Raw genomic sequence first — 18,127 nt, 5'->3', positions numbered from 1 at the left:
AAAACAGTTCCTGGGGCATGGGGAGCCTGGGTGGGCCAGTCGGTTAAACGTCCAACTTGGGCTCAGGTCATGATCTCACAGTTAGTGGGTTCGAGCCCCACGTGGGGCTTTTCACTGACAGTGAAGGACCTGCCTCAGATTGTCTCCCTCTCTCTCTGTCCCTCCTCTGCTTGCATTCTCTCTCTCAAAAATAAACATTAAAAAAAGAGGAAGAAGAAACATTCACAAACCTTTAAAAAAAAAGTGCTTGGCACAAAGTAAGTACTCGATAAACATTAGCTTATGTTCATTTATGGTGATTATTTATTGGAGAGTGTTAGGATGTCCTTGGAACCACAGTAGAGGGGACGGCCATCTTGCCAGCGCAACCCAACGAAAAGCCCCTAGTAGCTGCCAGAACGAATTGGAGGTCAACCAATCACCAAGTGACAGCACCACCTGACAAGAAAAAGGCCCACCCGGACCTAAACCCGGAACCACTGCAGCTTAAAAACCCCACCCCACCACACCTGGGCGAGATTTCCCTGACTCCTCTCTCTCTCTCTCTCTCTCCCTGAGTCACGGAACCTCGCCCAAGACCTTAGCTCCCAAATAAAGCCTTTGACTGCTAAAATTTTTTAGCCTCTGACTCCTGTCTTTACCCTGTCTTACGCCTGACCCTAACAGAGAGGATGAGCAGGGTTGGTCACAACATAGGCCAGAAAAATTCCATGGTATTAAGGAGGTCAGGCTACAGTCGTTCCCTGCTTCCTCGGGGCTGGAAGAATATCTGTGGTTCCATTTCCCACAAAGGCCTTTGGGCATGAACCCTCTGGGTAGGTTTCAAGCCTAAGGAGAAGGAAGGGGAAAGGAGGCTGAGATCACCTAATTGACAAGTTGGGTTTTCTTTCCTCTTCTTCATCCTTTTAATTTCCAAAGCTCGGACTTTACCCCAAAGCCATTGTCAGATGATAAAACAATTTCTCCTAAGCCATTCATTTCTTACTCCTTTTCACCTTCCCAGCCTTTTCAAACACAAAGTGTTTCTACAGTTCTTTAAACAAACAAACCAAAAAATTTTTTTGGTCACAATAGACTGAAATAAACCAATTTGCATCTAAAAGAAATGCAAGTGTGTAAATGGCTGTGGGTTGCTTGCAGTGGGGGATGGGAGCACATGCAGGCAGGCAAAGCAAGAAAAACATCGTTAAAATACCCAACTGGCCACGGTGATGACAGCCCCCACTTCGGAAAACGTCCTTACCAGCTTCCCTGTCCGTGGCCAGAGCTCCAAGGCCACGCATGAAACCATGAAGAACCAATCTTAACAAAACCAGAGCAGCCCGCAATGGAGAAGTCTTTCAAACCTCTTTTATGAATATTCACAGCTGCTAGATTTACCGGGCAAACTGGGATGTTGGGCTACAACATTCCCCAAAGGATTCTGCAGGGAGTTCTTTATTCACTACATTTATATGCAAATAGTGACAAAACTGCATGACAATACACTTTGAAAAGTTGATTTAAAACAGCACAAGGGAAGGATTAAGGCACCAATGAGAAGGATTTTATTTTAATTTCCTACAAGGGGTAAAAGTTAGGCCAAACGGAAGCTCAGAATTCAAATGTTATCCCAGGAGCAAAACTGTCACCAAACAGAATTTACTTTATTGTTTTCCTCCTCCTGTGAAGAAATGGAAGAAAAAAATTCCCACTTTTTTTTGGTTGTTGTTCACCAATGACATCTATAACCACTAAGCAGGACTCCTGATCAGCATGAGCTTACCTCACCAAACTGATAACAATACAAGTAAAAGCCCAGAAACTTGATGCTTAGCCTGTGCCATATATATATATATATATATATATATATATATATATATGCACATACATGTATATATAAAATATATATATATTAGAGTGATAAAGAGAGAGTGCAAGCCAGGGAGAAGGGCAGAGGGAGAGAGAAAGAGAGAGAGAGAGAGAGAGAAAGAGAATAATAAGCAGGCTCCAAGCTCAGTGCAGAATGTGACACAGGGATCAATCCCATGATCCTGGGATCAAGAACTGAGCCAAAATCAAGAGTCAGGCGCTCAACTGACTGAGCCCTCCAGATGCCCCTACCCTGTGCCATATGGAGGGTGAATGTATACATTTTCTGGAAACAGTTCCTAGACCCCTCTTCTGATTTATGAGAAGCTCTGGTTTTCAGAGCACCAGTTTGGGGCTCGCTGATGTAGAACATCTTCTGACACATAAGACATAACATAAGACATTCATGGCTTTGAATGACAAGGGATAAGGAGCTGAATGTTGTAGGTCAAGGAAGAATGGCCCATTGTGTCCGGTGGGAGTTCAACTCTGGAGGGGAGCCTTCCAGGCCCCACATGAGAAAGATTGCTGTGAAGGCAATTCCAATGATAAAGTGCCACTTTGGGGTGAAGGCATTGGGGTGAAGGCATTATCATATCTGCTCAAAGATGGAAATTAAACATTGTCCCCCCACTTTCCCAACTGCAACTCGAGCTGTCAAGCAAACAAACATGAAGCAAGGAGGAGAAAGATCCAGTCTGTTAACGGAGGTCTCACATAGACAGAGAAGCAATTATGTACTAGGTGAAAGGCTCTCACCTTGAAACAATAGGATGTCCGGGATTTACTTCAAAAAATATAGGGCAAACGTGGGAATTGTGTCTGAGTATCAATGACTCAAGATGGGCAAAGAATTGATCATTATTGAAGTTGGGTGACAGGTACTTTGGGGTTCCGCGTATCGTTGCTTCATTGTTGACTTTTGCATGTTTGGAAATTTCCATAAGAAAAATGACTTTTTTTTGTTATTTGTTTTTAAATTCCACCTGCCCGATTTATTTAAAAAAAAATTTTTTTTTAACGTTTATTTATTTTTGAGACAGAGAGAGACAGAGCATGAACAGGCGAGGGTCAGAGAGAGGGAGACACAGAATCTGAAACAGGGTCCAGGCTCTGAGCTGTCAGCACAGAGCCTGACGCGGGGCTCAAACTCAAGGAACGCGAGATCATGACCTGAGCCGAAGTCAGCCGCTTAACCGACTGGGCTACCCAGGCGCCCCACCACCTGCCCAATTTAAATGTGATACTGCCCACCTCTATTGGGACAGTCACCATTGCTGGGAACAAGAGCATTTCTGCCACTCTTATGGGAACCTTGGGAATAGGGTAGTGCCAATAGCATAACCATGACAGGAAGAGTTAGACAAGATAGGAAGAAAGTTCCGAGTTCAGTCCCCAAAGCAAGACTTAAAAACATGGATGAGAGCTTATTTGGAGCTCTCAACAGAACCCATTAAAAAAATAACATACCCTGCAATGAAATATCAAGAGACTTGATAATTCAAGAATTCAGAAACTTCTAGTCTCATCCCTGTCTGGAAACCTGAAAAGTTTCTTTTTTTTTTTAAACAATTATTTATTTATTTTGAGAGAGAGACAGAGAGCTTGAGCGGAGGAGGGACAGAGAGAGAGAGAGAGAGATGCAGAATCCAAAGTAGGCTCCAGTCTCTGAGCTCCCAGTACAGAGCCCGCTTCAGGGTTTGAACCCACCAACTGTGAGATCCTGACCTGAGCTGAAGTCGTATGCTTAACCGACTGAGCCACCCAGGCGCCCCTAAAGTTTCTTATTCTAAAGGCAGCATGTCATTCCCAGTGTATGGCTGACATCTCACATAGCTAGGCATGTGTGCAGACCTGCAAGGTTCCAGAGGATACCACATCTTGACAATATACCAGTCAGGTTTTTTGTTGTTTTAACCAGCTAGATCTTTAAATAAATTGGACTAGTTCAACAGCTTAGTCCACCAAATTGATTGATCACTCAGACTATCAGGACATTATAGCATGCGGGTAGCAATAGCTTGTCTTACCTGATTTAATTAGAAAGAGATCCACAGAACCCCATAAATAAAGGGAACATCCAGTAAGTTAAGTCCAATAATAGATAAGACATCACACACACACCAGGCCACATTAGAATGCAGCATCATGAGGGGTGCCTGGGTGGCTCAGTCGGTTAAGCGTCCGACTTCAGCTCAGGTCATGTTCTCACAGTCCGTGAGTTCGAGCCCCGCGTTGGGCTCTGTGCTGACAGCTCAGAGCCTGGAGCCTGCTTCAGATTCTGTGTCTCCCCCCTCTCTGCCCCTCCCCTGCTCATGCTCTGTCTCTCTCTATCTCAAAAATAAATAAAAACATCAAAAAAAAAAAAAAGAATGCAGCATCATGAACGGGACATAACATTTAACGAGGAATATAGACAACGAAGATATGTTCAAAGAAGATGAGCCAGAGTGTTATAAAGACTAGAAACAGTAATGGATGCCTTGCTGAAAGAACCTGAGTTTTTTTTAGGCCTAAAGAGAGGCCTGGGGAGGAGAGTAGCTGTCTTCAGCCATTCCAATGTCTCACAAGTAGAAGAAGACAGATTAAACCTCTTCTGTGGATCTCAAGAGGAAAAAACGAGGAAAAGAACTTCCAACACAGGAAAGTCTCAGGAAGGCCAATGTCAGCCTAATAGAAGGAGCAATCTTGAAAGAAAGTAAAACCGTGCCAAGTGCCGTTTGACTGCTTTGGACAACACTGCCTTCTCTGGCCAGGAAGATCTGACACGGAGTTTGGACAGACATTGGCAGAAATGTTTTAAAGGGGATTTCAGTACAGAATATCTTGCATGATTTTGAAATCTCCTTCAAATGGGGATTCTGCAATTTCCGAAGATGGAGACTTGCAATCAACAAACCAGGTTTTCTGTTCCTTTTGCCTATTGGAAGTAAACAATGTACAGAGTTTCCTTTGCCAGGTGACTTGTGCATAAAACCTTTTTCAAACTGTCAATAAACAAAAATAAAACAACTCCTCCGCCATCCTCCAACCTACTCCACCTCCCTGAGAAGCCACCCCTAGATGTACCAGGCATCTAACTGAAGCAATCCAGGGGACAGTGGTAGGATTCACCTTCATCCTTGACCCCACGTTTTCACTCCTGCTAAGTTATTTACTTAATTGCTCCCAAAAATGACTTGTAGGTTCCCTCTGTAGATATCTGGAAAGGCTATACTCTGGGATAGGATTCCACTCTGGGACACATGAGACTTCTCATCTTGGGACAGCAGTCATCTCAATTTTGAAGTCTCTGAAGAGTGTTCTGTGATTTGTCCTATTGCCTGACTCTGTCATACTTGATTTCTGTTTTCCTGTATTTGCCGATTCCCCAATTCTTGTCTGATTTCTAATCACCTAGTTTACCTTTGAGAATTCTAAATATTCCTAACAGTTTAGGATTCTAAATACTCCTAAAAAAGTTCAATCATTCAATTATTTGGTAAATATTTACAGAAACTTCCATGTGCCCAGAGCACTGTGCTAGGCACCTCAGGAGATACAGAACGCCATATGACCCTGGCAAGGGCCTAAATCAGATAGAGAATATGTAACATGGACAGAAATAGCTACACCCCACAACACAAGGTGCTAAGTGCTATAAGAGAGGTACAAACCAAGTGCTATCAGAGTTCACAGAGAGGTGAGATGCTGCAGAAAAACGAGATGTAACTCCAAGAGCAGGCTGCAAAAGCCTGATGCAACTGTTGTGCTAATCTTTTAAAATCCTCAAATACAAAGTATGTAAGATATTAGATTTAAAGAAGGAGGTAGCTGTGAATCAGGAAAAGGATGTTCTGGGAAAATACATCTAATGTTCAATGGCAGATAAATGCCCGACAGCAGCCAGAGGGGCTAATCAATGTCCAATGTAAACCGAAAACCAGAAAATCATCCCCATTGTGAACACGATCATTTACTCAGTCAGCTGGAAAAATTACAATTATGAAATTGAAACTGCATTTACTGCTTAAACAAGTCTTTTTGGTGATTTAGTTTAGACTGAAAATTGTTCATTAAAGAGTTCCTCTGGGTAATGGACTTCAACACACTTTATATTTTTGGAAACCTTTAGATTCACTCCCCATTCCAACCCCCAGAGGTAGGTTATATCAGGGATAGGCAAACGTCTGTAAATGGCCAGATAGTAAACAGGGTAGGCATTATAGTTCATAAGGTTTCTACCACAATTGCTCACATCCACTGCTGAGTATGGCTGTATGCCAATAACATTTTATTTATAAATACTAAAATTTGTATTTCATAAAATTCTCATGTGTCACAAAATATTCTCCTTTTCCTTTTTTTTCCCCAACCAGTTAAAAATATAAAAACCATTCTTGGCTTGGAAGCCACATTTGGCCAGCAAGCTATAGTTTGCTGACCCTGGGTTATATCAATCACTCTATTTACACATGAGAAAACAAAGGCTAAAGGAGACTAAGTATATTCCCTAATCAATACCAATTCAGTTTATTAATATCCATATATAGAGAAATAATGAAGCAATAGGAAAAACTAAGACATTTATCCCTTCTTTATCAACACTATTCACAGCATGGAAAAATCACATATTATCTATAAACTTTGATTCCCAGGGCATCACAAGTAAATTTAAACTGTGCTTAGCCAGATTGGTTCCTGGTAAGTGAAGCAATTATGGCTTAAATTTATATGTATAATATTTTGTTGTCTTCCTTAATTTATAATGGGTAGCAGTCTCTAACTTAACAACAACAAAAAACATTTGCCTACAGATCTCGTAGTTCATGTGACAAACCACACACTGCTAAATATTTATCAGCACATAAATATTTCAAAAGAAATATGAATAGTTATTGATGTATTTTAATCTCACTGCTGCATGGAATGAGTATTCTGCCTCTCTGTTGGTACCAAGATGAAGGGTTGGGAAATGTTGAAGAGTAAAGCATTCCGAGCCCAGCCCCCCACTGGAATGTCACTTACTTGAGGATTTAAAATGATAGAACACTAAATTTCAAAGTCATGGAAACTCATAGTTTTATAGCAAGAGCATAAATATACTTCTTCAAGACCTCCTAAAAGGATGAGAGCTAAAAACAAGCATCAAAAGGATCTCTATGGTCTTTACTCTCCTGACAATTAAGCCTATGGAAAAGAGAGAAAACATGTGATCTAAAATTCTACCAAATTATGGATAATCAAACTAGGGTGAATCAAGTTCACCAAATCTGAGAGTATTTGAACAATGAGGGGCCATCCTATTGATGTACAGAAGGCATACGTTTAGAACATAGGTGAGGACAACTTCCAATCAGGGAAGAGGTTGGTTGTTTGGGTGGGCTGTACCGTAGTATTATTTTTCACTTAATGTATTCTTTTAGTAGATATGGCTTGTGTGATAGACAATGGTTCCATTTAGGAAAATAATAAACAAATAAAATCTTTTTTTTTTTTTTTTTAAGGAAAAGACTTCCTTCTTTCAAAGAGTAATACAGAAATAACTTAAAGATATTTAGATAAAATCACAGTGACAGGGACACTGACATTTGGGATGCAAGGCCTCACATCTGAAATGTATGCCCTTGCCCATCAACCTTCAGGGACTCACTGACAGTGGTGGGTAAAGCCTGAATTCTTTGAAACTGCCCCCTCCCCTCTTCACTCAACCCTGTTTTCTGGCTATCTCATCTCCTGCCCTTCCTTGTCCCCACCGACACCCAGTTATCTAGCAAGCTCCTTGGAGATCCCTCAATGTGTCATGCTGTTACAGGCCTTTTACACATACCCCGGTCTCAGCCCAGAATGCCATCCTACATTCTGTCCGCTGGGCAGCTCCTACTTTCAAGTTCACTCTCACTAATACCTGCTCTGATGGCCTTCACACCATGTCTTCTCCCTCTATGTTCCCACTCTACCTCTTTTATGGCACTTATGACTTGAAGTGCTATGTTTAGCTTGTCTCCTCCCAGGGGCATGGGGAAGAGTGCCTTTAACTGTCACGTCCTTGAGGCCTAGCATGGTGCCTGAGGCACCTTCATAACTCAATAAACCTTTGTTGAATCAACCGCCACTGACTCCTCTCAAGGCTCTTTGCCCTTCCTGCCACAAAAAGAATACAGGCTTGAGGTGAGGGTGGTAGGTAATTATAACACTTCATTCATTCACTCCTTTGACAGACTTTTATTGAGCATCTACAATGTGTCAGGGACTCTTCTAGGAGCCTGAGACACATTAGTAAGCAGAGTAAACCAAGATCCCTGCCCACGAAAAGCTCACATTCTAGCTGGGGACATTAAATAATAAATGTGACAAGAAAGGAAATAACATGATTTGTTAAATGGTGATAAGAGGTAAGGGAAAAAGAGAGAATAAGGGGGACTGGGAGGGTGTGAGCTGCAATTATTTTAAATTATAATTTAACTTTTTATAATTTAAATGTAAATATTATTAAATTTATAATTTAAATTTTTATAATTTATACTTTTTATAATTTAAAATATAATTTTAAATTATATGATCAGAGGAATAGGATCTGCCAAGCAGACAATGAGAAAGTTACATTTGGGCAAAAACTTTGAGGGGCACCTGGCTGGCTCAGTTGGTTGAGTGCCTGACTTCAGCTCAGGTCATGATCTCGCAGCTCTGTGGGTTCGAGCCCCACATGGGGCTCTGTGCTGATGGCTCAGAGCCTGGAGCCTGCTTCGGATTCTGTCTCCCTCTCTCTCTGCCCCTAACCGACTTGCATTCTGTCTCTATCTCTCTCAAAAATAAATAAACATTAAAAAAATTAAAAAAAAAAAAACTTTGAGAAGGAATGTGAATTAGACATAGGGATATGTGGGGGAAGCATATTACAGGCAGGGAATACATTCAGTACAAAGACTATAAGGTCGAAGCAAGGAGGTCATTATGGTTGGATAAGAACTAGGTGGAAAGAGCTGTGTTATGGCAGAGGGGGGGCAGTGAGGAGGAAAGGTGGCAAATTATGGAGACCTTGTAGATCATTTTAATGACATTGACCTTGAATGAGAAAGAGAGCCATGGGAGAATTTTGAGCAAAGGAGCAACATGATCTGACTTAGATCTGGTTTACATTTTGAAAGGATTGCTTTGGCTATTTTTGTTGAGGATTGAGTATTGGGGCCAAGGGTGAAAGCAGGGAGATCAGTTAAAAAGCTATTGAAATAATGCAGGTGAAGGAGACCAGTGGCTTATACCAGGGTTGTGGATGTGGAAAAGTGGTTGGCCCTACTTGTATTTTGAAGACAGAGAGATCCAAAATCATTTGTAGACATGGATGTGGTGTGCAGAGAGATAGATCAAGAAAGTCCAAGGTTTTTGACCTAAGCAACTGGAACAAGAGCAAAACCATATGCATTTAGTCTTATCTGGGGGTTATGCTTCGCTCACCCTCCTACTGTTTGGTAAATATGAAATGAGGTCAACATGTAGCAGCATGGCTACCGCTGTGGAGGTAACCTGATGCAGAAGAAAGTAGAAAAAAAGAGTGCTATTTAAGCTGCCACCACTTCCATGGGTTAGCCTCTTTGTCTTGCTCTTTTCTACTTCTTCCTCTTACCCCTTTATCTCCAGAATTACAAGAATGTTCATGAATGTCTCATTTGTTCTGAACTAAAGAGAACTGTGCGATAACTTTAATGGAAAACAGTTTAATGGTAGTAGAATTTATTTATTTATTTTTTAAATGTTTATTTGTTTTTGAGACAGAGAGAGAGCATGAACGGGGGAGGATGAGAGAGAGGGAGACACAGAATCTGAAACAGGCTCCAGGCTCTGAACTGTCAGCACAGAGCCCGACGTGGGGCTCGAACTCACAGACCGCGAGATCATGACCTGAGCCGAAGTCGGCTGCTCAACCAACAGAGTCACCCAGGCGCCCCTAATGGTAGTAGAATTTAAAGAAGCTCAAAGAAGGTAGCTCCATTATTAAAATGATAATGTGGAAGATGATGATGCTAGTAGTAGTTAAAACACTTGACTTTGTTGCAAAGTTCATAATCATATATTGTACAGTACAAGAGATGGAGAGAGGATGCCAATGTTAGGAGGATGGCCTTGGTCATACCATATAACATCTTTTTGGGCTAAGATAATTCTGAGGCTATCTGCCAAACTGTATCCAAAAACAGTAAATTTGTTTCATGCAATTGAATGCTTATGATTTGAAAACCTCTGGCAATGGAAAACTTTCTTCCTTGTAAACTAATGCTGCGTTTATATGGAACATATTCATAAATAAAGTTATATAATTCTCTATAAAATAAATTCCTATATCCCAATTCTTAGGCTATTATATCAAGTTGTTAGGATTATTTTAAATGCCTTGCTTAACCAAAATTTTGTGAGTTGAATACTGTTTTAAAAAGGTGGTGTTGAAAAATTATTTAATGTATTCCTTTGGGTCCTTAGGATCTTTTTTTTTTTTTTTAATGTTTATTTATTTTTGAGAGAGAGACAGAGACAGAGTATGAGCTGGGGAGGGGCAGAGAGAGAGAGGGAGACACAAAATCTGAAGCAGGCTCTAGGCTCCGAGCTATCAGCAACACGGGGCTCAAACTTAAGAACTGTGAGATAATGACCTGAGCTAAAGTGAGCCACCCAGGCACCCCCTCCTTAGGATCTTTTTGAGCAATTCAAGATGATTTGAAAACTTGTAGAAAATGAACAAGAACTCTACCAGAAAGTGTATATTTTATAGTATCATTAAATATTGATTAAACAATCACTGTATTCAGAACACTGTATCTGTGGCTGAAAGGACAATGGTATTATAAAATTTGCACTTGAATATTTTTTAAAGAAACTCTTTTTAAAAAGTTTTTTTTTTTTAATTTTTAATGTTTATTTATTCTTGAGAGAGAGAGACAGAGCACGAGCAGGGGAGGGGCAGAGAGAGAGGAAGACACAGAATCTGAAGCAGGCTCTAGGCTCTGAGCTGTCAGCACAGAACCCTATGCGGGGCTCAAACCCACAGACTGCGAGATCATGACCTGAGCTTAAGTCGGACGCTTAACAGACTGATTTTATTTTTGAGTAATCTCTACACCCAATGTGGAGCTCAAATTTACAACCCTGAGATCAAGATCTACATGCTCCACTGATTGAGTCAGCCAGGTACTCCTTAAGGAAACACTTTTAAAACTGGGTTTTCATTCTCTTTCCCAGTCATCCATATACTACTCTCACAACTATTGCCTATCAGTAGAAAAATAACAGAAATGCAGATAACCCATCTAGTTTTGCATTTTCCTCTCATGTCTGAAGATATCTCTGAAATAGAGGAGTCCAAACTTGAAGCTTAGCAGGTATGTTTCTTAGTTTGCCTCCACATTTCTACGTTGTTCATTTGGCTTGGTCTAACATTAGAAATGTGTATAGAAATGTTTCTCTTGACATTCGTAACATTTTAAAGGATGTTCGTATCAAGTAATAATTCGTACTTTTTCCTAAAAGGCATAGAACCTCCAATTCTCATAGTTCTAAGCATTTCTTAGAATAAAAGGCTTAGACATATAGAATAAAACTAAGTAAAACAAAAAGGGAAGAAAAGCTGAAAATGAATATTACTTCATTTCAAAATTGTTAGAACATCAACCATCTTGGTTTTATCTTATTCCTTGGTTTGGGGTGAATTCTAGATGGGATATTTGCCTTTCATAGTTAGCTTGTGTCCACATGAGGCTCAGTTAATGAATTCAGCTGGATAAAGTAAATCAAACCACCTCTTCTTGTGAACAAAAATGTCTAAATTTTCTTTTTCAGTCCTTATTCTCATGTCATGAACAGACACAGCTCCTGCCAGTGAAACAACCATGATTGATCCATGAGTTTCCATTGTGGACTTTTATCTCATCAATGAGTTAGAATGCCCAAATCTACTTGAATATACTATCACAGCCTTCATCACAGTGGTGGGCAAGTTCTAGAATGGTCTTTTGAACTGCATCGACTATTCCCAACTTTACAACCTCAAAATTAAAAAAGAATCAACTTTAGGACCGTGATTTTCTCCAATTTCATACTTTTAAAAAAGTCAACACACCCTTTTTTATCTTTTTATTTCCATAATGTTAACGAATTTCAATATCTTTCTCACATGAGGAACTTTGAATAACCCAACTAGAACCCACTGGGAGCTTTTATTTGAAGATTCAGATGTCCCAGCTAAAAGACATTTTGAATTTCAGTATTTCCTTCTTTTGCATCAGTGCTGGATTAGAATGCACATTTCCAAAATTTTAGAGTCAGTATGAATCTTCGCTTTCCCCATAAACCCTAAATGAACTCCTCTTCCAGTGTTCTTTATTCACGTACTTTGGACAGAAACCTGAGAGTTACCCTGGTCTACTTTGCCACCACCACCCATCAAGTCACCAAATAAGTATCCCTTTTACCCATCAAATGTTTTCAAATAAACTTACTTTCCATCCCAGGTACCACTAACCAGAGTGAAGTGACCATCTCTTACTTGAACTCTGTATTGTTGAAATAGGTGCCTAGCTGGTCACTACATTTCCATTCTTACCCTTACACTAATCTATTCAAAATTTAATTCAATCATGACCTCAAAGATACAATTATGACATTCCTTTACTTTAAAACCCATGTGATATTCTTTCATTCCCTGGGATAAAATCGTAATTCCTTAACATGACTTAATAAGCTTTCATAATCAATTAGACTTCCATCTGTCTTTCCAGTATTACCTCTTACTCCCCTTCTCCTTGAGCCATCCTAAACTTTCCTTTGTTCTAATACGTCATGGCTTTCTGTCTTACCACCCCAGCCTTTGTGCATGGTTGATTCCTCTATCTGAACAAGATTTTATACACTCATTTATTTTGTATTTACTCAACAACTATGATGGAGCAAAGACTTGCTATTTGTAACTCTTATTAATTATACTATTATGGAGAGCCTACTCCATGCTAGGCACAAGGAAATCAATCCATAATGAAACTGCATGGTTTGTGTTCTAATATTGCTTAAGGTCTCGCATGGAAAATAGTCATTAAACATAATGAGATGGGAGTTATGTCATGGAAAGTATAAAGTGATGTGGGATCAAACGTCAGGGTAACCATACTTAATTTAGAAGCCAGTGGAGGTTCCCTGAGGAGGTACCACTGAAGGTAAAATCTGAAGAATAAGTAGGTGTTAGTTGTGGTAACAGGAGAGTGGGGAGGAAGGAGGAGGTAAGAGAGTGGTGGAAAAAATGTTCCAGTGATAGAATTACATGGAAAATACAGGGTACTAAGAAAAGAAATAGCCTTTCCTTGTTATAGTATAAGATATTGGGAACAGATATCTTTGTTGAATATATTCTGTTGGCTGCCTGTACTACCAAGGAAAATATTCACAAAGTTCCCATAACCCTTTGTTAATAACTAAATTTAGGTGACTTTCTTTTCATAGGTGCTGTTGCAACTAAAGGAATAAAGAGGCATCTTGAATGAGAGAGAGAATCTAGATATCAGAAAACTAGTTTTATCTTGACTTTTGCTTATAACCTCGACCAAATGACTTACACCTGTACCTCTGCTTTTTCATTTGTAAAAGGGAGATGATAATATTATCCAGTTTAACTTGCGGAGTAGAATCAAATAAGATAATGGTGCCAAAAGTAAAAAGCACCACTTTGTGCTTAATGGTCTTTTTTTTATAGCCATTTTGAGCATATTAAACAGTTTCTTGATTTCTGACAGTTATCTATATCAGTAGCAACGCAAATTCATTTTTCTTATGATTTCTAGTTATAGCAATAGGGGCTGCTTTTCCAATTCTACAATAATTAAAAAGCCCTCTTCACTACCCTTGAAAAGGAACAGAATTGGATCATGTTTCTTTTCAAAAGACCCACTTGTTCAAAGTAAAAATATTTTGAAGTAGAAAAACTGGAAAATCTAGTTATTTTTCAATCATCAAAAACCAGAATTCACTTCTGCTCTAATTGTTTCAATTCCTTTATTTTTTATGGCAAAACTTTTCTGATCAGTCCTTTCTTATTTTTCTATTTAAACTTATTATCTGATTTCCCAGGCATGAATATATTGACAAACACAGCAATATAAATGCAAAGAAATTATACTGAAATATAATCACTACATAATTAATAATTAAGATCTTAGGTGTTTTAAAAAAAAACACCTTCTAGGGGTTCCACGTTGAGTGTCTGACTTGATTTCAGCTCAGGTCATGATCTCATGCTTTGTGAGATCAAGCCCCACATTAGGCTCTGCACTGAGAGCATGGAGCCTGCTTGGGATTCTCTCTCTCCCCCTCTGTTTCTCTGTCCCTCCCCTGTTTGAGCTCCCTCTCTCTCAAAATAAATAAATCAACATTAAAAAAAAAAAAAAGTTAAGAGGCACCTGGGTGGCTAAGTCGGTTAAGCATCTGACTATTGATTTTTGGCTCAGGTCATGATCTCATGATTCCTGAGTTCAAACCACACATCAGGCTCTGTGCTTGACAGCATGGATCCTAATTGGGATTCTCTCTCTCCCTCTCTCTCTCGGCCATTCCCTGTCTCATGCTCTCTCTCTCTCTCTCAAAATAAATAAATAAACATTTTTTAAAAGTTAAAAAACACAAAAAAACCTTCCAGTGTCATGTTAGTTTCTTACGTAATAAGGCAGACTCATGAAGTAAAACATTGTTAGTTTATGAATTGATTTTTCCAAAAATTTACTTATCCCTGGAAACATTTTACTTACAATTAAGTATATAGGTGTCAACTATTTCTATCACAAATATTAAATTTTTCTCTATGTTTCTGTAGCCACAATTAGGAATACAACTTCCCATTCATCAAAATAAAAGGAAAAGCTCATTCTAAAATATTTTACAAATATTGAGAACTGTAAAAGTACTACTTTACAGAAATTAAGAGTGAGCTTTCAGTTCTGAACATCACATCTCTTTTTGTTTATAATCTTTCTCTTTTTTCTTGGTAAACAATTAGATTTCAAAACATGGGAGCTCTAATAAAGATGTCTAATTTTAAAGTCCTGTTCAAATCTTAAAAAAAAAAATTCTATTACAGATTTCAGACACCTTAAAGAAAGTTTGACAATTTTATTGCATTAATTATTTCTGTAATGTGTGGAGAAGATTTTAAAAGCTATTTGAAAGGAGAAAATAGTTCATGGATAACTGGTTTCTTTAGAGATGGTGGGAAGCTCTCAAAATGCATATTTAGGAATCTCATTTAGTTGATGTCCAATTTAATTCTAATCTCTGTTAGTATATGTTTGAAGGAAATAGACTTAATGGAATTATGCAGTCAGATCAGTGAGCACTTGTTCCTGCATTTGGTACAGTGCAAAGGTCTCTGCAAGAGGAATTAAGAATGTGGGGTTCAAGTCTCAACTCTGCCACCCGCTCTCCCTATCACTTAAGCCAGTTAAGAAAGTCACTTCCCCTCTGAACATCAGTTTCTTATCCATAAAATGGAGATCAGGATGCCTTTCTGGTAACTTTGTTATTAGGAATAAGTGATATCACATATATACAGAAAGAAATCACAAAATTTTTCATGAGCTCAAAGATTCCCATGAGAGAGTCCACAAAGAATAGTTTAATATGTATTTTGTGTTCTTGTTCTTGTTTCCTTTCATATGTATATGTGCTAAATCCTCCATTAGGTTATAAGCTCCTTATAGCCACAGTGAGCATACCATATCCTCTTTCCATGTTGCTCTTCAGATTATGCATAACTAATGGACACTCATAAGGCTTTGTTGACAGATATTCTCTCTCTTATCCCTCAGTTCCAATATCAAGCAAATAGTTACCCCTGTCAGAAAGTCTCCTTTCACCTATTCTATGTCTAAACCTCTTTGCTGTAATCCATGCCTATTTCCACATATTCTATCCTCTAAACTCATGGAGAATTGGCAGGTCAGCATGGACTTAACAAAAGCCTTTATCACTGTTACCAAACTCTTTTCAGCTGCAAGACGGAATACTAGGTTCTCAAGTTAAATCTGCCCATCCTACAACCCAAAACAAGTGGAATTAACTACTTTAACCCCAGGAAAAAAGGCAGAGTACTGGCTGGCTCACTAAAGTTTTCTAGAGCCAAGGAATTCTAGAGGAAAGCACAACCAAACCCGCCTGGGCAACAGAGAGGAACAAAGTACAGTGGCATAAAATGGCTAGAGGAAATATGGACAGAGAAGAAAGGCAGGACAGGGATAAAAGCACCAGCGAAACTACAGTGTTCCCAGGGCACCGGTATTCCCTTAGAAGAATGAGGAGATGCTCTGGTCTATTCTGATGCTTAAACAAAAGTCTTTACTTAACAAGTAAGTTAGCATTAGCTCCTAATAAAACACTTTTAAAAGCTGAAGGGATGGTGAGGAAGGGATGGCTATCTCCCAGTCTCCCTCCTTGGATCCCATCAATGTGCATACCTGGTCTCCCCTCAGCTCATAGTCTTTCTATATTCTTTTCATGAGGTTTTAAATAATTGGGCCCAGTTCAACGCACCTTTTAGGTTTAAGAGCAGAGTATTTTTAATCAAAGCCACCTCGCCCATTCTTTACCAATATGATGTGACTTTCATTAAACAGCCCGACGAGGGCTCGCGCAATCATCCGACTCGCGTAAACACGTGTGCCCGAAGCCAGCTCCCGCTCGCCCTGCGCTTCAGCACTGCCGCCTCTGGATAGCGCCTTGCTGGCAGGCTGGCTCGGGCCTCCCCCCCACGTCTCTCATCCATCTCCAGCCCACTCTCTCTCCTCTTCTCGTTTACTTCAGTGCCAGAGAAAAAGCACCTCCAACTTCTAACCTCTACTCTATGCCTGCTTTTAAAGTGACCTCCGCGTCCCTCCCTCAGGGTCTAAATGCGCACGCCCCCGCGCCGTTGGGTCCTACCCGAGCAGCAGCGAAGCCGCGTCCACCAGTAGCCCGAGATCTCCAACAGGCACTGACCACATTTCCCTTGCCCCTGCTGAATCCCAAAGCAGCAGCCAGGAGCCCCTGCTCGCTCCCTTTCTCTCCACGCCCCAAAACCTCCAAGAAACAAACGCGCAACGATGCGCGCTCCCCCCGCCCCAACTCGCGCGCGCACACACACTCACACTCATACACACACTCGCACGCCGCAAGCCTTCCGGGTGCCATCGCCGCCCTGGGCAGAGCCTCAGCCAACTTGGGCCCGGATCCATCAACACCCGCTGCCTCGAAAAGGGCTGCCCGCAGCGGCCGCCCCGCCCCCTCCCCTTCCTAGGCAGTGGGTCCCGGCAGCCAAGCCCTGGCTGGCGAGCCCCCACCCCTTTCACTCAGCCATCCACCTCGCGCGGGCAATATACGGTCCACAACCCTCAAACATTCGCCCCTGGGCCGCCCTGAACCATTAGCCAAACCCTAAATTAATCTCCCTGAAGCCCCAGCCCTGCTAATGGTGTGTTGTGTGTCAGTGTGTTTGTGTCTCCAAGGCATGTACATCATTTAACTCCTGCGAGATTTCCATCCATCCTAAACAAACAGCACGTTATCTCCAACCCCCTCCTTCCTTCTCCGCGTCCCAATCTCTGCCCCCACCCCGATCCTCACCCGCCAAGTGACCAAACTACCACACCACCGCACCCCAGTTCTGGAACCTCGATCTCCCACCGGGTCTAAACCCAGTCACCTCGGGCCCCTCCCCTCCCCCACCCTTTGGCCCCCAGCGTGCCGGGTCTGGCCCGAGCAAGTGACGCCTGGGAAGCGCAGTCTACGTCCCTTCCCAGGAGCCCGAAATAGAGGGGCTGACCTCCCACCAGAGGAATCAGCCGGCGCATCCCGCCGAGGGGCACACGCCTTACTGTTGGGTCGCCCTGGAAAATACAGGTGCCGGGGAAGGAGAGAGGCGGAAGCAGCCTCCGGGGGTGGGCGGGAGGACTCACCGAACATCTGAATGTGCCCTTTGGTGATGGGATTGAAGCTGCCGCAGGCAAGCAAGATAACGTGGGTCTTGGTGGTCTCCGTCATCTTGCGGGTGGGTCCCTCGCGCTGGTCCAGGGGTCGCCTCTTTTTTTGTGTCTCGATATGTCTGCAGAGGGAGAAAGGAAGGCGAGGCTCCGGCGGTGGATGCTGTGGACTCCAAGGAGCCGCTCCAGACGCAAACCGCGTCACTCCCCGCCTCCCCTTAACGCTTGCAGCTCCGGCCAGATCCGAAGCTGCTTTTGTATTGCTCTGCTCCGTCCTTCTCTTTTCTTTTTGTGTTGTCCTTTTCCAGGTCTCTGGT

The 18,127-nt window shown here is 41.3% G+C and overlaps 1 protein-coding gene across 1 annotated transcript in view; it reads right to left on the bottom strand.

Moving 5' to 3' along the window:
- Positions 1–18,127, bottom strand: part of NMNAT2 (nicotinamide nucleotide adenylyltransferase 2) — a 169,928-nt gene that overhangs the window by 125,264 nt on the left and 26,537 nt on the right. Inside the window, exon 2 of the mRNA XM_042976027.1 lies at positions 17,787–17,932. Coding sequence (XP_042831961.1) covers positions 17,787–17,871 — 85 coding nt within the window. The 5' untranslated portion in view covers positions 17,872–17,932. The remainder of the gene's footprint in view (positions 1–17,786; positions 17,933–18,127) is intronic.

Source organism: Panthera tigris, chromosome F3 (assembly GCF_018350195.1).
Source record: "Panthera tigris isolate Pti1 chromosome F3, P.tigris_Pti1_mat1.1, whole genome shotgun sequence".
Taxonomy (NCBI): domain Eukaryota; kingdom Metazoa; phylum Chordata; class Mammalia; order Carnivora; family Felidae; genus Panthera; species Panthera tigris.
Note: the sequence above shows the minus strand (reverse complement) of the source record. Positions and strands in the feature narration are given on the sequence as shown.